At 33.0% G+C, this 26825-nt stretch overlaps 1 protein-coding gene across 2 annotated transcripts in view; it reads right to left on the minus strand.

Annotated features, from left to right (window-relative positions):
- Window positions 1-3263: 3263 nt before the first annotated feature.
- The window catches only part of PpD3 (protein phosphatase D3), a 43327-nt gene continuing 19765 nt past the window's right edge, over window positions 3264-26825 (minus strand). For both annotated transcript variants that reach the window (XM_076458414.1, XM_076458416.1), the window contains exons 4-14: window positions 25542-25689; window positions 25099-25220; window positions 24676-24741; window positions 23864-23962; window positions 15045-15150; window positions 14741-14805; window positions 13879-13956; window positions 11393-11480; window positions 10759-10978; window positions 9021-9102; window positions 3264-3435 (exon numbers count right to left, since the gene is read on the minus strand). In XM_076458414.1, coding sequence (XP_076314529.1) covers window positions 3379-3435; window positions 9021-9102; window positions 10759-10978; window positions 11393-11480; window positions 13879-13956; window positions 14741-14805; window positions 15045-15150; window positions 23864-23962; window positions 24676-24741; window positions 25099-25220; window positions 25542-25689 — 1131 coding nt within the window. In that variant the 3' untranslated portion in view covers window positions 3264-3378. The remainder of the gene's footprint in view (window positions 3436-9020; window positions 9103-10758; window positions 10979-11392; window positions 11481-13878; window positions 13957-14740; window positions 14806-15044; window positions 15151-23863; window positions 23963-24675; window positions 24742-25098; window positions 25221-25541; window positions 25690-26825) is intronic.

Below are 26825 nucleotides of genomic sequence, written 5' to 3' on the forward strand. Positions count from 1 at the left end.
GAAACAATCAAGGCTGTAATTAAGTGTAAAATTATATATATTGACATCAGATCCAGGATATGAAAGTTCTAATAACTTACACCAGCTTGTTAACAACAACTTTAAATTAGCTAAATGAGACACCAAAAATAGTGTACAGCACAGATAACAACTCACAGTCAGGATCTGTAAAAGAATTAAACTGACATGGTACCAAAAATAAATATTTCTGACCTTGTAAACTGTCAGAACACTCTTCTTATTAATAATTGTTAACCTGTATAACGTCCAGTGTGTGTCACATTACTTGATTTCTTGAATCAAAAAATCCAAAATCCATTTATCCAGATAGAGAAATTTAATTACTGTCTGCCTATTAAAATTTTTGTGATAGGGTTACAAGGGAGTTATCAGGGTGTGTGTACCATGAAACCTTACAAATGTAGTGAGTGGTAATATAATAAGCCTAGATATGTAGTGTGGAATCACCTAGTCTGTAGTCAAGTGCATAAAATTTATCACAAGAGAAAAAATAATGATTAATTTTAAACTTAAATCATTTATGAATTAAGTTATTTTCTGTTTTATCACTAAAGTTTTTAATTAATAAAGTCCTCTTTAATCAACGGACTCTAAATTAAGAAATTAACAAAATTTGTTCTCATTTTGTTGTCCAAGACATTATCTTTCAGTATACAGACTATAACAGCATCATTAGGTTATACTTTTGTTGTTAAAGCAACATGACATAAAAGTCATTGTTGGAATGTAGTGTTATCTAAATAGTGGTTTTCTATGTATTAGAAGTTGTTAATCTAACTGATTTACAAATTCCTTTCACAAATGACTAATTCTGATTGGTTCACAATTTACTGATGTTTCACTCCACTTTTCTGCCTCTTTGTTGGTAAAGCTTGATTTTGTGCAATTTACTTCAGGTAGCTATACTATGGGGTGGTAGTAGTTACCCTGTCATTGGGGTGGTAGTAGTTACCCTGTCATTTTTGATAAGCTATTCTCTAGTAAGACAATAGTTAGAGTAGCATCACCAGAAGTCAGGTGTGTGTGTGTGTAAGTAGAGGAAAGTAAACATGATTCAATATCCTGGATATGTGTGTGTGTGTGTGTGTGTAAAGTAAACATGATTCAATATCTTGGATGTGTGTGTGTAAAGTAAACATGATTCAATATCTTGGATGTGTGTGTGTGTGTGTAAAGTAAACATGATTCAATATCCAGGATATGTGTGTGTGTGTAAAGTAAACATGATTCAATATCCTGGATGTGTGTGTGTGTGTGAAAAGTAAACATGATTTAATATCCTGGATGTGTGTGTGTGTGTAAAGTAAACATGATTCAATATCCTGGATGTGTGTGTGTGTGTAAAGTAATCATGATTCAATATCCTGGATATGTGTGTGTGTGTAAAGTAAACATGATTCAATATCCTGGATATGTGTGTGTGTAAAGTAAACATGATTCAATATCTTGGATATGTGTGTGTGTGTAAAGTAAACATGATTCAATATCTTGGATGTGTGTGTGTGTGTGTAAAGTAAACATGATTCAATATCTTGGATATGTGTGTGTGTGTGTAAAGTAAACATGATTCAATATCCTGGATATGTGTGCGTGTGTGTAAAGTAAACATGATTCAATATCTTGGATATGTGTGTGTGTAAAGTAAACATGATTCAATATCTTGGATATGTGTGTGTGTAAAGTAAACATGATTCATGATCCTGGATATGTGTGTGTGTGTAAAGTAAACATGATTCAATATCTTGGATGTGTGTGTGTGTGTGTGTAAAGTAAACATGATTCATGATCCTGGATATGTGTGTGTGTGTAAAGTAAACATGATTCAATATCTTGGATATGTGTGTGTGTAAAGTAAACATGATTCAATATCTTGGATATGTGTGTGTGTGTGTAAAGTAAACATGATTCAATATCTTGGATGTGTGTGTGTGTGTGTGTAAAGTAAACATGATTCAATATCTTGGATATGTGTGTGTGTAAAGTAAACATGATTCAATATTCTGGATATGTGTGTGTGTGTGTAAAGTAAACATGATTCAATATCTTGGATATGTGTGTGTGTAAAGTAAACATGATTCAATATCTTGGATATGTGTGTGTGTAAAGTAAACATGATTCAATATCTTGGACGTGTGTGTGTGTGTAAAGTAAACATGATTCAATATCTTGGATATGTGTGTGTGTAAAGTAAACATGATTCAATATCTTGGATGTGTGTGTGTGTAAAGTAAACATGATTCAATATCTTGGATGTGTGTGTGTGTAAAGTAAACATGATTCAATATCTTGGATATGTGTGTGTGTGTGTAAAGTAAACATGATTCAATATCTTGGATGTGTGTGTGTGTGTGTGTAAAGTGAACATGATTCAATATCTTGGATATGTGTGTGTGTAAAGTAAACATGATTCAATATTCTGGATATGTGTGTGTGTGTGTAAAGTAAACATGATTCAATATCTTGGATATGTGTGTGTGTAAAGTAAACATGATTCAATATCTTGGATATGTGTGTGTGTAAAGTAAACATGATTCAATATCTTGGATATGTGTGTGTGTAAAGTAAACATGATTCAATATCTTGGATATGTGTGTGTGTGTAAAGTAAACATGATTCAATATCTTGGATATGTGTGTGTATGTGTAAAGTAAACATGATTCAATATCCTGGATGTGTGTGTAAAGTAAACATGATTCAATATCTTGGATATGTGTGTGTGTAAAGTAAACATGATTCAATATCTTGGATATGTGTGTGTGTAAAGTAAACATGATTCAATATCCTGGATGTGTGTGTGTGTGTGTGTAAAGTAATCATGATTCAATATCTTGGATATGTGTGTGTAAAGTAAATATGATTCAATATCTTGGATATGTGTGCAAACACACCTCAGGTTCTTTAGTAATTTAATGTGAAAGATTTTTTCTATCTATAAACATGCCCATTATCAAATGAATGGAAGAAACAGTTTAAAAGTTTTCTCACTGAATTAATTGCTAATTGTGTATAGTGGACTGCATTTACTAATTTTATTACAATATATATACACACATATGCAATACTACATATGTATTAAACCTGGAGCATCATTTCTATTAGATATCTTGCAGTACCACCAAGACCTGAAGTGTACAATCGTTTCAGTGCTTTAGTAAATTTGATAATTATAATGATCAAAATAATTCATCTCTTGAACACAATACACAGTTATAATGTATATATCTAATGAATCCCTTGAAGACTTCTATTCAAACTAGTGATTTATATTTTACTAAACAACACAAATCATACTTTGATACAGTCATCTGTACAGCTGTATTTACTTAATTTATTACTTTTCTACAGTTCTTTCCTCGGTCAAATAAACCCCAACAGATTGCTTGCATAGGCCATAGGCTTCACATTTGGGTGAGGCTGTAAGAAACACAGAAAATTCAATATGAAAATATCATTTTTACTGTTAATTTTAATGTTACATAACCTTATTATTGTGCCTTTAATTAGGGTCTTTATGTTTTACAGAGGATCAATTTATAAAACTGTCTAATAATTTCCACTTATGGAAGCTGCCCTTTAAAAACCAAAAACCCAGATGATTTTGTGAAGTAAAAATAACTACAGCTTTCTAATTTTGCACTAAGCTAATACAAATTTCCACATTGCTTGGAAAATTAGAAAAGTAGCCAACTCTTGGGCTACTTTTTAACCAACAAAAAGGGGGATATACCATTACATTATAATGCTCCCATGGCTGAACACTCTTAACAAGTTTCAGTGATGGGATTCAAACTTGTGACACTCAAATTGTGAGTTGTGAACCCTGAAAAGAATTAATGTAGAACTGCACCTTTACATTTTGTTCACTTTCAAAATGTAATTCACTACTCTAGAAAACCAAATGTTAACACCTTTCTAATCTGGATATGTATTACACCAATAGATACTCATACAAAGAGGCTATCTTCTTTGTTTATCTAACCAAGAGATTTACATATCATTACCCTTGTAGCAACTACCACCTAATGTGAACTGTGCTGGTGCATGATTACATCATTATGCAATGAAAGCCTGCCACCAGTAAGAGGGTGACACAATCTCCATGTGCAGTCACTCCCTTATGCCTTTTTACTCACGTTAACTTTATTTTTTGATAAGAAAAGACAAAAACATGCACCAGAGGTGAGGAGGACAAATGTAAAGAGATGTCTATCAGAAAAACATTATCAGATTAGGAAAATGTTAACATCTGAGAAAATAAACACCTCCTCACACAGAGATGCTGGAATTTCACACTGAAATGGTGGAGGGTCCAGTGCAATCATATGAGCTCTCTTCAGAAAAATACAAAAGTGATTCAATAGGGGCATAACTGTGGGAGACCCTACCTCAACCATGCTACACTCTTTGCATGAAATGTAAGGGGGAAGAAAGAAATAAGGCACAGGGTCAAGCAGAATAAGAACATGATCATATGAACACTTTCACACAAGTAATTGGTGCATCAATATGTGTAAACAGCTGGAATGAGTCAGACTGTAGTTGGTGAATCAATACATGTAAACAGCTGGAGCTAGTCAGACTGTAGTTGGTGAATCAATACATGTAAACAGCTGGAGCTAGTCAGACTGTAGTTGGTGAATCAATACATGTAAACAGCTGGAGCAAGTCAGACCATAGTTGGTGAATCAATATGTGTAAACAGCTGGAGCTAGTCAGACTGTAGTTGGTGATTCAATACATGTAAACAGCTGGAGCTAGTCACACTGTAGTTGGTGAATCAATACATGTAAACAGCTGGAGCAAGTCAGACCATAGTTGGTGAATCAATACATGTAAACAGCTGGAGCTAGTCAGACTGTAGTTGGTGAATCAATACATGTAAACAGCTGGAACAAGTCAGACCATCGTTGGTGAATTAATATGTGTAAACAGCTGGAGCTAGTCAGACCGTAGTTGGTGAATCAATACATGTAAACAGCTGGAGCTAGTCAGACCGTAGTTGGTGAATTAATATGTGTAAACAGCTGGAGCTAGTCAGACCATAGTTGGTGAATTAATATGTGTAAACAGCTGGAGCTAGTCAGACCATAGTTGGTGAATTAATATGTGTAAACAGCTGGAGCTAGTCAGACTGTAGTTGGTGAATCAATACATGTAAACAGCTGGAGCTAGTCAGACTGTAGTTGGTGAATCAATGTTTGGAAATAGCTGGAGCTTGTCAGACCGTAGTTGGTGAATCAATACATGTAAATAGCTGGAGCTAGTCAGACCGTAGTTGGTGAATCAATACATGTAAACAGCTGGAGCTAGTCAGACTGTAGTTGGTGAATCAAAGTTTAGAAATAGCTGGAGCTAGTCAGACCGTAGTTGGTGAATCAATGTTTGGAAATAGCTGGAGCTTGTCAGACCGTAGTTGGTGAATCAATACATGTAAACAGCTGGAGCTAGTCAGACCATAGTTGGTGAATCAATACATGTAAACAGCTGGAGCAAGTCAGACCATCGTTGGTGAATCAATGTGTGTAAACAGCTTGAGTGAGTTAGACCGTACCATGTATGCTCACCTCGACTCTACTGAACAGGCTCTGGCTATTGGATGAGCACACAAGTGATATATGGTTTAGAGGAGTGAATCTCCACAACTCTGACAACCACAGCTCCTTTCTCTTGTAATATACCCAACCAGTGAGCTAAGAAATTTTTCTTCTCAGAAAAAATGATGGAAATTGAAATACACCAGAAGACTAAACAGGCAGATCATATAGGTAATAAAAATGTCTGTCTGGAAGATCTTGTCTCACAGCTGGATGAAATGCAGGATAGTGAAAAAGACGTAAATCAAATGCAAAGAAATGAGAATTAGACTGTGAGCATCCAAGATGAACCAAGCAGAGGAGTCAACAGACTGAACCAGTAATAGTAGGACAAGAGAGATGTCTAGGCAGAGGAGTCAACAGACTGAACCAGTAATAGTAGAACAAGAGAGATGTCTAGGCAGAGGAGTCAACAGACTGAACCAGTAATAGTAGAACAAGAGAGTCATGAACCAGTAATAGTAGAACAGAGATGTCTAGTCAACAGACTGAACCAGTAATAGTAGAACAAGAGAGATGTCTAGGCAGAGGAGTCAACAGACTGAACCAGTAATAGTAGAACAAGAGAGATATCTAGAAGAAATGGAGTCTCAGAGTAAGAACAGATGATGGCCTGAAAGAGGTCCAAAATAAGGAACATCAAATGGAGTCTGAATGACCAAATATATGAAAAACAGAATGAAAGGAGATACAAGAGAAAGGGGGTCACTTTTCCACGTGGCCAAAGGTCAAAAGTATATAAAAGTCTATTGAAGAGAGTGTGACACACAAAACTCTACTAAGTCAGGCATGGGAGTCAGGTCAGTGGAAAGGAGGATGAAGGAGTGGAACAGGATGGAGAAAACAGATAAAAAAAACACCTTGTGGTAACAGGAAATTAAAAGTGCCACGAGAAAGACTGCTTAACAACTAGTAAAGACAGAGACCAACAAATCATAAATGAAGAGTTAAGTAGAAAAACAGAATGATGGTCAGGAGGAATGTAGCAGTAGAAACATAAACGACAACAGTTTTTCCACTATCGTTAACAGACAAACACAGTGGAAGAAGACAGGAATAACACCACAAAACCAGGTAATCATGTGAAAAATCAAATCCCACAACAAGAAGATAGAAGAAAGATACGGGAATACAGCAGAGCAGTGAAAAGAACATGAAAATGGGGAACCAAAAAGCAAAATAGAAGGATCCCAATTCCCAAGCTGGCAAAAGAGACACCAAGGATAAGGAACCAAGAAAAGAAAACAAGTCTACGATTGAAGACAATAAAAAACATCATGAATCTAAGAAAGACATGGGTGTGACAGAAGCTATTACAACAAACAGGAGGAAAGAGAAGTTCCCAAGAATTGTGGATGATGGATTAAAACCAAGAAACACTAAATAATACAAGCAAAAAATAAAACACATGCCTGGGAATGAAATCCAGAAGGTAATAGGAAGATTAGAATCATTTCTAGAATGGTGAGATACTACCATAAAGAAATCTGTAGAAATTTATAGTGTAGTAGATCATTCCAACTGAGGAGAAATAATTAAAACTGAGGAGAAAGTAGGAGATCCATTAAATATATGGAAATCCACAACACATTTAACAATAACTGTAACATGCCCAATAGAGTGTCTCCAGAAGCCATGGACTACGTATAAATCACTATCAGTTGATAGACTCACACAGGACTAAGTATAAATAACTATCAGTTGATAGACTCACACAGAACTAAGTATAAATAACTATCAGTTGATAGACTCACACAGAACTAAGTATAAATCACTATCAGTTGATAGACTCACACAGGACTAAGTATAAATAACTATCAGTTGACAGACTCACACAGAACTAAGTATAAATCACTATCAGTTGATAGACTCACACAGGACTAAGTATAAATCACTATCAGTTGATAGACTCACACAGGACTAAGTATAAATAACTATCAGTTGACAGACTCACACAGAACTAAGTATAAATCACTATCAGTTGATAGACTCACACAGAACTAAGTATAAATCACTATCAGTTGATAGACTCACACAGAACTAAGTATAAATCACCATCAGTTGATAGACTCACACAGAACTAAGTATAAATCACCATCAGTTGATAGACTCACACAGAACTAAGTATAAATCACCATCAGTTGATAGACTCACATAGAAATAATTATAAATCACTATCAGTTGAGAACTTGCACAGGACTAAGTATAAATCACTATCAGTTGATAGACTCACACAGAACTAAGTATAAATCACCATCAGTTGATAGACTCACACAGAAATAAGTATAAATCACTATCAGTTGATAGACTCACACAGAACTAAGTATAAATCACTATCAGTTGATAGACTCACACAGAACTAAGTATAAATCACTATCAGTTGATAGACTCACACAGGACTAAGTATAAATCACTATCAGTTGATAAACTCACACAGAACTAAGTATAAATCACCATCAGTTGATAGACTCACACAGAACTAAGTATAAATCACTATCAGTTGAGAACTCACAATAAAATGTTAAGATTCTGAAACAATTCCAATCTCAATAAATTGAAACATGTCTGTTCAGCACAATGCCTCATCAAAAAGTGAAGTTATTGGGAATATAACTGCACAGGGACAGTTACTGCATGGGGACATTGTGTCATCTTCCTATTGGTGAACATCTTGTATTGCACAATCACATAAGTATTCACCAGTATATTTTGTGTTAAAACATGAAATTAAGTAAAAGTTGTCTCAAGGCCAATAGCATCCACTTCTCTAAGTATTTCTCTGTGAGAAATGAGTTATCACGTCAGAGCTGAGGAGTCACTACTTAAGCCTGATTTTAAAGAGAGTCAGTAGAATATAACATGTACATCAAATTTGAATGTTTCAAAGTTTCTCTTAAAAAGAAAGCTAACAATTATCAGACGCAGCACATTTCTTGTTGGTATTGTTAGAATTCATGATACTACAAAATCAGAGAGGATCAAAAATCAGAAGAAGTACAGAATTTGAAAACTGATGAATGAACATCTTCATAGGATAAAACCATCAGTTTAAAAGAATGCTCAATTCACCACTTTCTAAGAGCACTCTTTTTAATATTAACACACACAAAGTTCACTTTTCTATGCTTTCAATTTCTGAAATTATCTATGGAATAAATTTATCCAAATATTTTATTAATTCTTTATGTAATCTGAAATTCTCTTGATCAAATTTGAAAAATTATTAATTCATTTTCACATTCCAGGTTTTAGTATTTCCAGTGAAAAATAAAGTTTTAATGTTTTCTTCACAACATTGGTGACAGTATTTATCTACAATATTAACTTGCAGTAAGATTTATCAATATTATTTTCATGAAAGAAAGCTTGTAACCAAAAACTTTAGAAAGTTTCAGTATAACTCACCACTGCCTCGTACGTGACAAATTTTGGTTTGAGGGTCTTGCCTTCAGTTGTAATGAATGCTCCTTTGTTCCCCATTGTGTCACTTGAACAAAAATAGAAGATGGCATGTTAGTGGAATATAAAAATAGTAGATGACATGTTAGTGAAATATAAAAACAGGAGATGACATGTTAGTGAGATATAAAAATAGAAGATAACATGTTAGTGAAATATAAAAATAGAAGATGACATGTTAGTAAAATATAAAAATAGGAGATGACATGTTAGTAAAATATAAAAACAGGAGACGACATGTTAGTAAAATATAAAAACAGGAGACGACATGTTAGTGAGATATAAAAACAGAAGATGACATGTTAGTGAAATATAAAAAAATAGAAGATGACATGTTAGTAAAATATAAAAACATGTTAGTAAAATATAAAAACAGGAGACGACATGTTAGTGAGATAGGAGATGACATGTTAGTAAAATATAAAAATAGAAGATGACATGTTAGTAAAATATAAAAACAGAGACATGTTAGTAAAATATAAGAAGACATGTTAGTAAAATATAAAAACAGGAGACGACATGTAAGTGAAATATAAAACAGGAGATGACATGTTAGTGAAATATAAGAACAGGAGACGACATGTTAGTGAAATATAAAAACAGGAGACGACACATTAGTGAAATCTGTAAAAATAGGAGATGACATATTGGTAAATTTTGTTGTTGTTTTCTTATCTTTCTAAACATGTTTTTTAATATATCTACCATCCTGCTGCTACACTCTAAAGGTTAAACAGTAACATGTGCTGAGGTAAGTTTTCACATATGTCGTAATACTCTAGAATTAAACTGTTGGAGTTGTCTATGTGTTTTCACAGAACACAAGTCATTGTTAAGAAAGACTGTTTCAAGTTCTGTATTTACAAATGTTCAGAAATATTAAATCAATGACAATACATGAAGAAAATACTCATGTTTCTCTGTTCTGTAAATACATTATACTATATGTTACTTTTATTGACAGTATTAGTTAGAATGTACATCAATTTTTAGTATAATACATTTCAAACTGAGCTCCACAATGGAGAAGTTAAGAAAAATGTGGAAAAATAAAATAACATGTAATTAATGCAATTTTTACTAATATCTTAAAAGTATTGGAATTCTAGTGCTTTGCCAGCTTTTACTATTTAAACCATACTTATTTTATTACATTTCTTATAAAATATTACTTTTCATTGTTAGCTTAGTATATGTACTTAGGACTAACTTAAACCTCCTATAGTAATTATACCTAGAGAGAGAGAGAGAGAGACTCTTACAGCCAAAAATATTGTTAACAGCAAGGTTAACAAACTGATGAAATAATACATTCTAAGTACGAACATAAGAGTGAGCCATACTCCGTACCAAGTTATTTTATAGCTGTATACAGGTGCTTTGATCAAAAGTCAGTATTAATTTGTTGTTAGATTTAGCTGTTAACAATATCATGTTTTAGTGATACACAAGTACTTCTATGAGACACATCAGCAAGCCACACAGGAGCAGGTATAACCTCTTAACAGTCAAGGTTATCCTGTTAACAGGCCAATATGATAAATAACATAGTATTTTTGATGTGTTACTATTAGGTTTAGTTTCAATAAGTTTAGTGTAAAAGAAACAGCTTCCCTAAATTAACACAATGAACATTCTGTGGTACAATTTCTAAAGCTTTTTGACAGAAAAAGTTTCAATATACCAGTAATTGGGTGCTGAGAAAACTGTTAAACAAAGTCCATCATGAGCAACTTCATAACCTTCTGGCTTGACCTCATGGCTTCGAATAATGTATTCTAGTTTATTGAGTTCAAGGAACTTCTTAGTCACATCTGGTCCAAACTGGGTCCCTACCCCTCTCTTGCTTGGTGAACGACCTTTTTGTGGCTGGGGGTCTGACCACAAAAGTTCACACATAATACCTACAAAAAAACAGAATGCAAAGAAAAACTATCTTTTCAAGCTATATGTACATATATTTATACACATTTTCATATAGTCTAAACTTATGATATAAAACAATAACATACAATAAAAATGTCTATATAGACTGGACTCTAAAGTAATTATATAAGACAATAACTTTAACACTCAATAAAGATTTTCCACTGTTTGATTTCTACATATGATGGATATTTTGTCAGTTTCAACAATTTAAAAACAAATATTTCACACTTATAACACTTTAAAATGTTCAGTGATGTACCATGTAAGATAATTCTGTCAAATATTGCACATACACGTAATAAACATAACCAAGCAAAAACATTATTTTAATGAAATGCATTCTCAGCTACAGAAGCAAATAAATCATATAACAGTTAACAAGAAAATACCTTCCTCTGGTGGTTGTCTATTTCTTTCAACTTTCCGTATTTCATCTAATGTAACACCATCCTGTGAGAACAATCCTCCATGCATTACCTAAGATAAAAATTACTGAAATTCATTCAAAGTTTGTCTATAAAAAGAAAATATCCACAAATAATATTAAAAACTAAAATTATCTACACATCAAATGTGTGTATATTTAAAATATCCACAAATAATATTAAAAACTAAAATTTATCTACACATCAAATGTGTGTATATTTAAAATATCCACAAATAATATTAAAAACTAAAAATTATCTACACATCAAATGTGTGTATATTTAAAATATCCACAAATAATATTAAAAACTAAAAATTATCTACACATCAGTAATTTAAAATATTTTCAATCAGTGAAATCATCAAACTTTTGTAACTTTTTCCATATATTAAGACACTACCAGCCACAATGGTTTATTTGTCTAAAAACATTAATGCTCTCTATAAATTTTGAGTGAAAATGAATTTTGATATAAACCAGTTGACAAAAATAAAACAAACCAAATGTTTACTATAAAATAAAAATAAAGGCTCAATATTCTCTGTGTTATATCACCTCTAACAGGTTAGATCACCCCTAATAGGTTAGATCAAGGGTTATATAACCTCTAACAGGTTAAATCAAGAGTTATATCACTCCTAATAGGTCAGATCAAGAGTCAATCTCTAATAGGCTAGATCAAGGATTATATCATCCCTAATAGGTCAGTCAAGGATTATATCGCCCCTAATAGGTCAGATCAAGAGTTATATCACCTCTAATAGGTTAGATCAAGAGTTATATAACCTCTAATAGGTTAGATCAAGGGTTATATCACTCCTAATAGATCAGATCAAGGGTTATATCACCCCTAATAGATCAGATCAAGGGTTATATCACTCCTAATAGATCAGATCAAGGGTTATATCACCCCTAATAGGTCAGATCAAGGGTTATATCACCCCTAATAGGTCAGATCAAGGGTTATATCACCTCTAGTAGGCTAGATGAAGGATTATATCACCCCTAATAGATTAAATCAAGGGTCATATTATCCCTAATAACTTACTGTAGGTTAAAACAAAGTAGAAACAAACAAATAATTGAAACTATGAAAAACCTTTTTAAGGTTACACAGAAATAATTTCAGATAGACTGGTGTGCATTTTCACATACGTACAGACATACCTTTTGATGATCCTTAACACATTATCTTCAAGAAAGTAGAATATTACAACTTCTCTTTGTTACATTAATTTACAGAATATGATTTACATATAACGTACAGATTCAATCTGGAAGATGTAAATGGTAAATCACTTCTTGATCCAGAAATATGATGCAAAGAGCTGATCAAACTGTAAAATTCTATAACATTTTACCAGAGTTTCTCACATCTGTTTTTTTTACTGCATGTCATTAGAAAGATACTATCTTACATACAGCCCAGCAATAGTAGCCTACATTGAAATTCATAAGATAATGTTTGATGAATGACTGAGACATCAATTGTAACTGAGGCAGTTTAAAAAAGGAGAGATATCACTGACCAGTCTACACTGCTGCCACAGCCAAACGTACGAGTGATGAGTCCATGGACCCTAGAGTTGCTGGTGACCAGACATCCCTGTTTGTCTCAATGTCCAAAACAGATCTTGTTTTGCTAGATAACTCAAGAGTTGCCTAAAGGTTCAAGTTTTTAAAGAAAACTAGTAATCTGCCATCTGGCTATTACTGTAGTAACTAGAGACAAAACTAGAAAATGTAATCAACATTAAACTGTTGTGAATGATATAAAAATGCCCTGTTGGCCAGTTGCAATGGCATCATCAGTAAGGGATGTGATGTTCTTAGACTCTGGCACCATTTACCTGAACTTAATCAAGATGTTGAGACATATGAATGCCTTAGACATCATTCCAAGATCGCATCATGTTGTGAAGCACCAAAGACCTCAACCTGCAGCACTGTAAGAGAATCTAGTCGAGAAAACACATATGCAAAATTACACAGATGGCACAACAGGTGGTTTCAAAAACCAAACCAAGAATCCATTAAACCACAACCTAAAACTTCAGTTTGCACTCTAAAGAAATGAGTGGAACACCAGCTTGTAAATGTATCCAAAAACAAGAAAAGATCAACAATCTAACCTTCATTGTATCCACAACAATTCATACACTGGGGTAGACTGGATGGCAAATTTCACAGAAGTAGCCAAAAGTTTATACAAGTAATAGACATTATTGCTGATTATGTTTATATTTAAATACTGTATAATTAAGCTATACTCTTTAATGCTATTCAATTAATAAAAACGTTATCATATACCCTGCTTGGATCATTTGTCACCCCTAGAAAATTAATTACAGGATTCACCCATATATGTATATGTTCACTAGCACATGCACTTCTCAGAAAACTCAAAACTTCTTGATTGTATGTTATTAAGAACAGATCACAACTTACTAAAACCCTATTGTTGACACAATGTGCTAGAGGTAGCCAGTTGAAAACTTCTGTAAAAAGATCTGCCATTTGAGAGGAATATTTATTCCTGTTAAGGTGTTTAATTCATAATCTTAGAAAAACATATATGTTCAAGTTTTCATAGAAAATTATAAACCCCATATAATCCAAACCCTTTTGAAAGATCCACCTTTCAAAAGCACCTGGACTATAGGGATTTTGTCGTTTCTTAATGTTTTCACCAATAAATTTAAAACAATTCTGTTGTTCAGTGATGACAGACAGAAAATAGAAAACTTAAATCTGAAATATATTAAAAAAAGGCTTAGTTAATTTCAGTTTTCTTTAAATCTCTAATACTATCACATTTATCTTTTCCTAGGTAATCACAAAAATTATAAATGACACAAAACTTAAAAAACATTTCCTATTTCTCAAAATAAAAACTTTGATTAAATCTTAAACCGCAGCCATCATCATTTAATGTTATTACCTACAACTCTTAAACAACAAGAAGGCTAACAATATTTATTGTATGTATGCACATTTAAAGCCAATTTTTAATTAAGTATTTACACAAAAGTAAATTTCATTTTGTGTGAACAAGTGTTAAGCTAGATTTTATTGGGGTTAAACAAAGCTGGATTTGATTGAGTTACACATATATAAACCTTGATTTGCAGATGTTAAACGTATGTTGATAAATCAAATATTAACTGTAAAATAAGGCAAAACATAGAAATGTTAAAATGTTTTTGTTTAGATAAAGTTCACTTGTACGTGATTAATTAAATACTTAAAAGATAAGCAAATAAAGACATATAAACTTTATAAAAGTTTATTTTTAAATTATTATTAAAGGATATTTTGCCTTCACTTCTCCTTCAAATCCATACATTTGATTCATAGTCTGACTTTCATGGTTTCCTAACAGAAAAAAATACAAATAAAATGTTAAGTTCTGGTACTAATCAACAACCCACACACTAACACCCAGTAATGTCTAGTGGCCATTTGCGACCAGTGGTATCAGCTTTATTTCTTTTGTGTTTCTAGAACAAAGACTGTTAATGAACCAATGTCATCTTTAGTTCTTGCCTTTCAAGAAAAGAACAAAGAAATTTCAAATTAAATAATAAGAAAATAAGTCTATGGATTTCCCCTACCTCTAGACATAAAGAAATGATTTGGATAAAGAAGTTTGAAACCAAGTAACACAAAGATACATTCTACAGAGAAGGAGCCTCGGTCTACAAAATCTCCATTGAAAAGCTGATGAGTCAAAGTTAAGGGCGAAAACTAAATTACTCACTAATAAGTTCAAAATTAAATCCAATAAACATAAATGTTAACTTACAATCAAAACTAGCAAATAATAATTTTTCAGAAAACTATTTTTGAAACATATCTTCAATTCTCATATTGACTGATAATCTAATAACCATAAAACACATAAAAATGTTATCTATTACAAGCAAATATTATACAATGTTTCACGAGTGAACTTTGTTAAACAGTTCCATGAATGACATATCTGATAATAGTATGAGGTTCATAACAAACAAAAGACAAAAAAACCCTGAGTACAAGATCTGATGTAGTTTCAAATAAGAAATTTAACTGCAACCACACAAATCATGATAGTTTTATTAATAAACGTTTTTCTCACAAGAACACATGGCCTTCTTCATCTTACAAACAAATATATAAAGTTATTAGTAGATTTAAAGGCAACTTGTAGTTATTGTTCTACACATTAGAAAATTAAATACTTTACACTTGAAAATTATTCAATAAAAGTTTTATTTAATCAATTACATACATAAAAATACCAAAGAGATTTTCATTTTCTGAGAATAATACAGTATGTGTACTACTGTTGCAAAACCCTTGCTTCCCTGCAGAAGGAAGGGTAATAAGTGTTCCATTATGACAGGAAATTTAACATGGAACAAGATGATATAAAGAGTTAAAGTGAAATCTTGTTACATTCAACTGCAGCTGATATCAACTTCCCAATAAGACTCCTCATGTACCAAAGTGACTGTTAGAAGAACTGTTGAAAAGAATGTAGATACATAAAATAATATAAAACAGGTTTAAAACTTCTTATGTATAGTATGTAGATACATAAAATAATATAAAATGGGTTTAAAACTTCTTATGTATAGTAAAAGAAAAATTTTACTAAACATTTGTACAAATATCACATCAGGTTAGCCTTCTACTAAACATTTGTACAAATATCACATCAGGTTAGCCTTCTACTAAACATTTGTACAAATATCAAATCAGGTTAACCTTCTACTAAACATTTGTACAAATATCACATCAGGTTAACCTTCTACTAAACATTTGTACAAATATCACATCAGGTTAGCCTTCTACTAAACATTTGTACAAATATCAAATCAGATTAGCCTTCTACTAAACATTTGTACAAATATCACATCAGGTTAACCTTCTACTAAACATTTGTACAAATATCACATCAGGGTAACCTTCTACTAAACATTTGTACAAATATCACATCGGGTTAGCCTTCTACTAAACATTTGTAGAAATATCACATCAGGTTAACCTTCTACTAAACATTTGTACAAATATCACATCAGGTTAGCCTTCTACTAAACATTTGTACAAATATCACATCAGGTTAACCTTCTACTAAACATTTGTACAAATATCACATCAGGTTAACCTTCTACTAAACATTTGTACAAATATCACATCAGGTTAGCCTTCTACTAAACATTTGTACAAATATCACATCAGGTTAACCTTCTACTAAACATTTGTACAAATATCACATCAGGGTAACCTTCTACTAAACATTTGTACAAATATCACATCGGGTTAGCCTTCTACTAAACATTTGTAGAAATATCACATCAGGTTAACCTTCTACTAAACATTTGTACAAATATCACATCAGGTTAGCCTTCTACTAAACATTTGTACAAATATCACATCAGGTTAACCTTCTACTAAACATTTGTACAAATATCACATCAGGTTAACCTTCTACTAAACATTTGTACAAATATCACATCAGGTTAACCTTCTACTAAACATTTGTACAAATATCACATCAGGTTAACCTTCCACTAAACATTTGTACAAATATCACATCAGATTAGCCTTCTACTAAACATTTGTACAAATATCAAATCAGGTTAACCTTCCACTAAACATTTGTACAAATATCACATCAGGTTAACCTTCTACTAAACATTTGTACAAATATCACATCAGGTTAGCCTTCTACTAAACATTTGTACAAATATGACATCAGATTAGCCTTCTACTAAACATTTGTACAAATATCACATCAGGTTAACCTTCCACTAAACATTTGTACCAATATCACATCAGGTTAACCTTCTACTAAACATTTGTACAAATATCACATAAGGTTAGCCTTCTACTAAACATTTGTACAAATATGACATGAAGTTAACCTTCTACTAAACATTTGTACAAATATCACATCAGGTTAGCCTTCTACTAAACATTTGTACAAATATCAAATCAGGTTAACCTTCCACTAAACATTTGTACAAATATCACATCAGGTTAACCTTCTACTAAACATTTGTACAAATATCACATCAGGTTAGCCTTCTACTAAACATTTGTACAAATATGACATGAAGTTAACTTTCTACTAAACATTTGTACAAATATCACATCAGGTTAGCCTTCTACTAAACATTTGTACAAATATCAAATCAGGTTAACCTTCTACTAAACATTTGTACAAATATCACATCAGGTTAACCTTCTACTAAACATTTGTAGAAATATCACATCAGGTTAGCCTTCTACTAAACATTTGTACAAATATCACATCGGATTAGCCTTCTACTAAACATTTGTAGAAATATCACATCAGGTTAACCTTCTACTAAACATTTGTACAAATATCACATCAGGTTAGCCTTCTACTAAACATTTGTACAAATATCACATCAGGTTAGCCTTCTACTAAACATTTGTAGAAATATCACATCAGGTTAACCTTCTACTAAACATTTGTACAAATATCACATGACGTTAACCTTCTACTAAACATTTGTACAAATATCACATCAGGTTAGCCTTCTACTAAACATTTGTACAAATATCACATCAGGTTAGCCTTCTACTAAACTTTGTACTATCACATCAAACATTTGTACAAATATCACATCAGGTTAACCTTCTACTAAACATTTGTACAAATATCACATGAAGTTTAGCCTTCTACTAAACATTTGTACAAATATCACATCAGGTTAGCCTTCTACTAAACATTTGTACAAATATCAAATCAGGTTAACCTTCTACTAAACATTTGTACAAATATCACATCAGGGTAACCTTCTACTAAACATTTGTACAAATATCACATCGGATTAGCCTTCTACTAAACATTTGTAGAAATATCACATCAGGTTAGCCTTCTACTAAACATTTGTACAAATATCACATCAGGTTAGCCTTCTACTAAACATTTGTAGAAATATCACATCAGGTTAACCTTCTACTAAACATTTGTACAAATATCACATGAAGTTAACCTTCTACTAAACATTTGTACAAATATCACATCAGGTTAGCCTTCTACTAAACATTTGTACAAATATCACATCAGGTTAGCCTTCTACTAAACATTTGTACAAATATCACATCAGGTTAACCTTCTACTAAACATTTGTACAAATATCACATCAGGTTAGCCTTCTACTAAACATTTGTACAAATATCACATCAGGTTAACCTTCTACTAAACATTTGTACAAATATCACATCAGGTTAACCTTCTACTAAACATTTGTACAAATATCACATCAGGTTAGCCTTCTACTAAACATTTGTACAAATATCACATCAGGTTAGCCTTCTACTAAACATTTGTACAAATATCACATCAGGTTAACCTTCTGGTTTAAGTCGTACAGTTTCTAATTTTTAGCTGCATGCAAGTATAAAATACTTTATTGAAAAAAAACCTACATAATCCATAAAATAATCTGTAAAAACCTACATAATCTATGATCTGTAAAAACCTACATAATACATAATCTGTAAAACCTATCAAAACAGAAGATATGTTACGAAACTAAAGATGACAAAACTACAGCATATTATAAAAGACAACAACAGTTTCTACACTAAAGAACAAATAAATACAATAAATGTTAAAATATATCACAGAAAAAAATTTATTTCCAATAGGTATTTCCCTTCCTTCACCCAACATTGGTTTGCCCTCTGAGCATTGCTATAATTTTAGCACCATTCTTTTATATCCCCTTAACTTTGCACCATTCAAAACATGTGCTGAGCATGTGACTTCCTTCCAACAATCATCTATACTAGCACAAGTAGCTCCCTCTACTACAATCATCTACACTAGCACAAGTAGCTCCCTCTATTACAATAATCTACATTAGCACAAGTAACTCCCTCTACTACAATTATTTATACTAGCAAAGTAGCTCCCTCTACCACAATCATCTATACTAGCACAAGCAGTCTCCTCTACTACAATCATTTATACCAGCACAAGTAGCTCCCTCTACTATTCTAGCTCAATCCTCACTTTCAAGACCAGGCAGATACAAACCATAAACACCAGCATATCAGAAGAGAAGAAGGATGAGAAGAGGTAAGTACCTGCCAGAAATATATTTTCAGTGTAAGAAAATGTTAACCTCTGAAACTGTACTACCTCTTCTCACACAAAGCTAGAATCTCACATCACAAAGATGGAGGGGCCACTGACAGCATGACAACATTCAATCAAACATGAAGCAACTATCTTCAAAGAACAGGTATGCTATAATAAGAAAAGAAGGCACACCCGTGGTATATAGCACTAGTACAAGAACAGGTATGTTATGGTAAGAAAAGAAGGCACACCTGTGGTATATAGCACTAGTACAAGAACAGGTATGTTATGGTACGAAAAGAAGGCACACCTGTGGTATATAGCACTAGTACAAGAACAGGTATGTTATGGTACGAAAAGAAGGCACACCTGTGGTATACAGCACTAGTACAAGAACAGGTATGTTATGGTAAGAAAAGAAGGCACACCTGTGGTATATTGCACTAGTACAAGAACAGGTATGTTATGGTAAGAAAAGAAGGCACACCTGTGGTATATAGCACTAGTACAAGAACAGGTATGTTATGGTAAGAAAAGAAGGAACACATGTGGGATATAACACTACTATTAGATACGCTGTGATAAGAAAAGAAGGCACATCGGTGGGATATAGCACTCTTCTAGAACAAGTAAGCTCTTCACCCAGTAATAAATACAGTAACACATATAGAGTGGAATGTGATGGTCACATACCATTTCAGGTAATACAGAATAAGCCTGTTGTCAACAAACAGTGCATAATTCACCCACGTACCTGACAAACATTAGCACAGGACATACTAATAGTTATTCATACTGATAATTAAATATAAGTACATGCAACTAGGGCTAAAAGTAAATTGTATATGAATATGCAAAGTATGGTCTACCCTGGCAAAAAACAACCAACCAGATGAAAAACTGGAACAGAACAATGGGATCATTGGAAGTCCTAGTGAATAAACCAAAGTCTGAAGTAACCCCAATGCCTCTGGTATATAGACAAGGGGAAGGATGAATAGTATGGAAAAAATACTGCACAAGGGGTGAATCCCTGCACTGAGTCAGGGGGCGAGATAAACATTGTACATGAAGGTGGAGTTTGGTAAAAACATCTGATCAGGGTTGTTGGAGGAGCAATCAGAAGAGAAGGACAGGAACTGTTGCTCCATTAAGAGTCAAAACAGAAGGAACCACATCTGAACCAGAAGAAGTGGTATAGAAAAGAGCAATGACCCTGGGAATAAGTCTGATTGGAGGGTAGGGATATAAGTGAAGACTCCTTCAATTGTGACTGAAAACATCCACCCACACACCTGAGAGGTGAGGAACTGGAGACCAAAAGGAAGAAAGCTTAGCATTTCAATAAGTGGCAAGCTCATAATATATACATGCAGAGGGCACACCTACAGAAGTACCTGAGGATAAGGGATAACTTCCTAGGGAGAATCTGGTTGGGGCACGATCAATGATAGACCTCAAGATTCTTAATTCTGGGAACATGATACGAGATACAAAGTCTAGAAACAACACTGTATGGTGATACAGGCAAAAACAGTGGAACTGTCAGAATGAACCACAACCACCCATTCCTGCAGAAGGAGAAAATGATAAAATCCCAATGAACTGACAAAGGTTCCAGGACATGAGAGTAGCCTTATCAACTGACTACTGATCCAAAGCCTCTTGGGAATCAAGGAAAGCCCCCAACCCACCAAGGAAGCATCTCCGAATAGATGATACTCCAGACAAGGCAGAAGAATGGGAACCCCCATTACAGTCAAAAATCCTTGCAAGGTTGGTTCTGGTCCTAAGTGGAAGGTCTAAAGGATAGTAGAAGTATTCATTAGTTGAGAATCCAATAAAGGGAATGCAGAGAATCCAATAAAGGGAATAAGAGCTACTGTGGAAGCCCACATCCCCAAAAGATACAGAACCTCTTATACAGAGAGAGAAGAAAATTGGGCCTTTGTGGCTGTCCACTCTACATCCCAAAGCCAAAGTGAAGAAGGCTGGGAATAGAAAAGAACATCCAAATGAATAAGATACTTAGAGCACTTCTTCAACCTGATGAGGAACTCCACCTGAGCAGCTTCTCAAAGAAAAGAAGTAAGCAGGTGTGAGTGACTGACTGGGCATAGGAAGAGGCAAGCAACAGCTAGTTGTTCATGTAATATTGATTCTTTAGACCCAGCAAGTGACGACTTGTAAAAAAAACGATATAAACAACACTTTTGTTATTTTTCACAAAAAGAATAATGAGTCTTAATTTTTAAAATATCTGAACTCTCAACATCCTGCCATTAAATTCATTTGCAAGGTTGAAAATAATAATAATTTACCTGTAGTTTAACACTAGTGGATTTGACACATCAATATACAACAAAAAATGCTTACTGGATTATTTACACAACCTGATATTTTTATTCCGTTCATATAAAAAATAAATTTTATACCATGTATATTATGGAACTAATAAAGATAAAAACAACACAGTATAGTATCATAACAAACACATTATATTATGGAATTAATAATGAAACCAGAACTGTGGTAAAGTACTAACTCTCTCAACATGGGCTCAGTCAATTTTACCCACTATGTGACCTCTTTGTAGTCATTTAAAATCTTTATAGATTTAACACTTCTAACTTTCAATATTGTGTGTGTATATCTTCACAAACATTGGCAGTCTTTCAGTTAATAAATCTTTCACATACAAAAAATATTTTCAGTGAAGTATTTTTAATGTACTAACATAAATATTTGTATAAATTAAATATTTGTTTTGAATAGTCTGTGAGCAAGGTATGTTTCATGTTAAAATTTTTCTTTATCTTTCGTATCAAATTTCCTTTGTGTAATCCCTAAAATCTCCTAAATATGTTTTAAATGCATTCTTTTCCACTAAATCTTTATATTTTATCTGTTATTTTTTATACTCTAACTCAAAACCAGATTGGTCAATTTGTAAATGACTCCAGGAATGTGCAGCTCATGTTATGCTCTTGAATTACATTACCCCCATGCTGCTCCAATGCTTGCCTCATGACAATTTTTTGTATTATTATCTGTTTTACCTAATCTTAACTAACCAAAAAGATCCATATTTTTACATTTTAGTTGCTTTTATAATAATGAATAAAGAATAAACATGTAAACAGTATATGAACTACTTATCCAATCTTTACCTCTCTTGCTGTTGACTATTGAGGACATGTAAGCCTGTATTTTTATACTAATGGCAGTAATGCACTAAACAATTTTTATTTAATTACATAATACACCAAAGAACATAGACTAATAACATGCAGAGTGTAAACAACTTCCCATAACTCCAAACTTTTTCTGGGTTTTCTAATTAAGTGACAAGAGCCATTACAAACATTGCTTCTGAATCAAACTGGCTGTTATCTATTGAGAGCACAACATCATGTAATACATGAAGATTTTGAATTTCTATATGTAATATATAACTAACTAAATGTAAGAACTATTAACCAGGAGAGGATGTAACAGGAGGGATATGATTTTTTATTTGATAATTCTGTAACCAAACATGATAGGTTATAAAAATTATGTTTGTCTGAACAATGAATATCTTAGTAATTAATTTATGTTTAATTTTGTACTTTTTGAACAGATGGTGAACAAAATACAAAAGGTGTCTAGAGAAACTGTATCATGTGTGTCACACCAGGAAAATTTTGGATTTTTAAAACAATATTACCTTGTAGAATTAAGAACTTAAAACTTGTATCAAAATATGGATAATCAGTGAAGATTGTAAGCTTTACTAACTGGTATAACACAGAAAAAATATATAATAACATTTTGAACATAAGACATAAAATCTGTGTGTTATGCACAGTAAAGGCTATGCAGGGTTAGAGGGTTCAAGACAACAGACAGCAGTAGCTATGTCATGGAATTAACATACACAACAAAACTATGATATAGTACCAACTAAAACAGACAACAGTAGCTATATTATTGAAGTAATAAAGATGTCAAACTGTGGTATAGTATCAAAGACAACAGACAGAAGTCACTATGTCATGGAATTAACATACACAACAAAACTATGATATAGTACCAACTAAAACAGACAACAGTAGCTATATTATTGAAGTAATAAAGATGTCAAACTATGATGTAGTAACAAAGACAACACACAACAGTAGCTGTATTATCGAAGTAATAAAGATGTCAAACTATGATGTAGTAACAAAGACAACACGCAACAGTAGCTATATTAAACTATGATGTAGTAACAAAGACAACATGCAACAGTAGCTAGAGTAAGAATGTCATTTTATATTTAGAACAAGTGTACAATAAAAGTGATACATAAGGATTTGACTCGGATGGTATTCCATTCAACTGGAAAATATTCAGAAGGTCATAGTACTGTCCATGTATATCTCCACATATGGTGAATTTCTTACTCTAGAAATCACAAACGTTTCCTGTGTTGTTAATCCAAGCTTAAAGAATGTATTTCACATCTCTAAACTCTCAGCAATAAAGCTCTTTAAACCCAGTCTTATAAATTAAAAACATTTCAACCCAAAATCATATCATTTCAACAGTGTAGGTCAGAGAAGACTCTTCCAAGTTGGAAACAGATCAACTAAAGGTTAAACAACTGTGATAATGAAAGACTGTATTTAAAATAAGCAACTATAAAATGAAAATATAAGTTTAAAATATAAATTTAATTGACAGCAACTAAAAACTGTAAAAATTAATTAATGTATTAAACAATTTATTTCAAAAACAATGAAGAAATTAATATTATCATTTGGTTTTAGATGTACACCAGACATTATATGCAAAGCTATCAATGTTCAGATATATGATATAAATGTCTTATAAGCGTGCATCTAATACATTTATGGATACAAAATGAATAATGTCCACGTTGATTTATACATACAATAATGTTAAAACAAGAACAAATTATTGTAAGATCGGAATGGGCCAGAAGTTTCTCTGAACTTGGAAAATAATATGGCTTAAACTGCACTACAGAAAGTAAATATCAGCATACCAAGAGAGCAAGTGAATGCTATGACTCCTGTGTTAAAATAACCGTTTAGGCTGGCTACATGATCAACTTTATGCACTACCTGACTTGTAGCTATCAGACTAATACTTACATCTGGTACATGGATATCAATAAGAGATGGCTGCTTCTTAAACATTTCTCTAACATCAAGTAGGATCTAAAATAAACCAAGAAAAAAAATTATTCACAAGTCTCAGGTCATGATAACTTTGTCTGGACAGATAGATTACAGAAAAACAAAAATTATTCACAATAACACGGTGTTAACACTCTAAAGACCAATAAGATGAAAGACAGTATGAATTAAAGGTTAAACTGTAAGGCCCAAGGTTTAAGTAGGTCACTCTTTAATAATTGTCAATATACTCTTTGTTTGAATGTTCTTTTTACTTTCTTTAACTGTGTCCTGAGAAACACAGTCTCAGAAAAATGACTTTTAGACAACCACACATAAAAGTTCATTAGTAGTAGAATGACTACTTGTATTTTATGATTACCAATTCAGGTCACACACCTTGTAAGCATATTTCCTATGAAGTTTTTTACCATCCTTAAAGATCTGCATGAGCTCTTTGATAAAACCTTCTGTTACTTTTCCATTTTCAAGTTGAGGGCCAGTATAATCTTCCTCTATACCTGAAAAAGACCAAATACATTTCTCCTTCAAATAGACAATTGTGAAATTAAGGCTGAAAACTGGTCATGAAATTACACTCAAATATAATTCCTGAAACATATTCCTCCTACTTTTCAAAAATTTGTTTATAATTTCACAAGATGTACTGTTTTCAATTGTTTTTTAACATTCATAATGTAGGTAAATTAACATGTAGGATTATACACACAGTTTTTTCTATTTTAAAATACTTATACTTGTGAGGTTTGCCCTCTTACCAGAGCCTTCATCGGGCAATAATGTTATACCACTTTAGAAACATCTTTATATGACGTACTTACACATGCTTTCTAGATCTATGGTATCTGCCACAGACTTCCTACAGTCATCCACTGCTATGGCCTTCTCAAATGCCATTCGTCTAACAATCTTATTACATTCAGTGAACTTCATCTTGGCATCTTTGTCATTCGGACATGCTTTGGTAACCTAGAAAACGCAACAGGAAATTACAAGCTTTCTACACTGAAAATGGATTTCCCATAAACACTTCTGGTGTTGTTCTCTATATATGCAATTTTAACCTGTCACTAGGTTTGAAGTACCCACCTAAACTCACGTCACGTGGGTATTGTGGTGCTGCAGCATGCAAATAACCATGAGACAACCCTCCACCAATAGGAGTGATACCAGGAGACAACCCTCCACCAATAGGAGTGATACCATGAGACAACCCTCCACCAATAGGAGTGATACCATGAGACAACCCTCCACCAATAGGAGTGATACCATGAGACAACCCTCCACCAATAGGAGTGATACCATGAGACAACCCTCCACCAATAGGTGTGATACCATGAGACAAACCTCCACGAATAGGAGTGATACCATGAGACAACCCTCCACCAATAGGAGTGATACACACCCTCTATAGAACCTAATCCTCACTTTGAGATTAGACAAAAAAAGAAGCACCAGAAATTGGAAGGACTTGTGGGAAGATGTAAGTATTTAATGGAATTAATTTCCAGAGTAGGAAAATTATAACGTCCGATATAAATCGTACCTCCTCTCATGTAATACCCAGAATTGTACACTGAACTGGTGAAGGGACCAGTGCAAAAATTACCTAGATTATCACTCTTCAGAAAGTGTCCAAAGAAAGCCCATGAAGTGTGAAACCTCAATGTAGAGGGATACACACACAGAAGACCACATCATATCTGTATGAAGTATACTCTTCACCAACTGTAAAGATATATGTTGCTAAATCAAATGGAAAGGGCAGACATCTACTGTATAATTGAATGTGCCAAATGGTGTAGAATGGCTATGATGTATTGGACCATATTCAGTGGTCAAGTCAAGTCCAAAGTCTGGTAGAATTATTAGGTTTGCAGCAGAAAGAATATCCCTAACATTTTAATTTCAAGACTAGGACATAGCCAGGACATATGTGCAGACCAAGTACAAAATCAACACCAGACTACCTGGGATCCCAATGTCTTGGTGAGGGTGGGAAGTTGGTGGCAATGCATCAAAAAATGGAGAACCTCACTAGGTACTCACCTACTGAAAAACCTGAAGATTTAGGGAGCACTCCATGTAGAGAATCTTGTCAAAAT

The sequence above is a fragment of the Tachypleus tridentatus genome, chromosome 9 (genome assembly GCF_004210375.1).
Source record: "Tachypleus tridentatus isolate NWPU-2018 chromosome 9, ASM421037v1, whole genome shotgun sequence".
Taxonomy (NCBI): domain Eukaryota; kingdom Metazoa; phylum Arthropoda; class Merostomata; order Xiphosura; family Limulidae; genus Tachypleus; species Tachypleus tridentatus.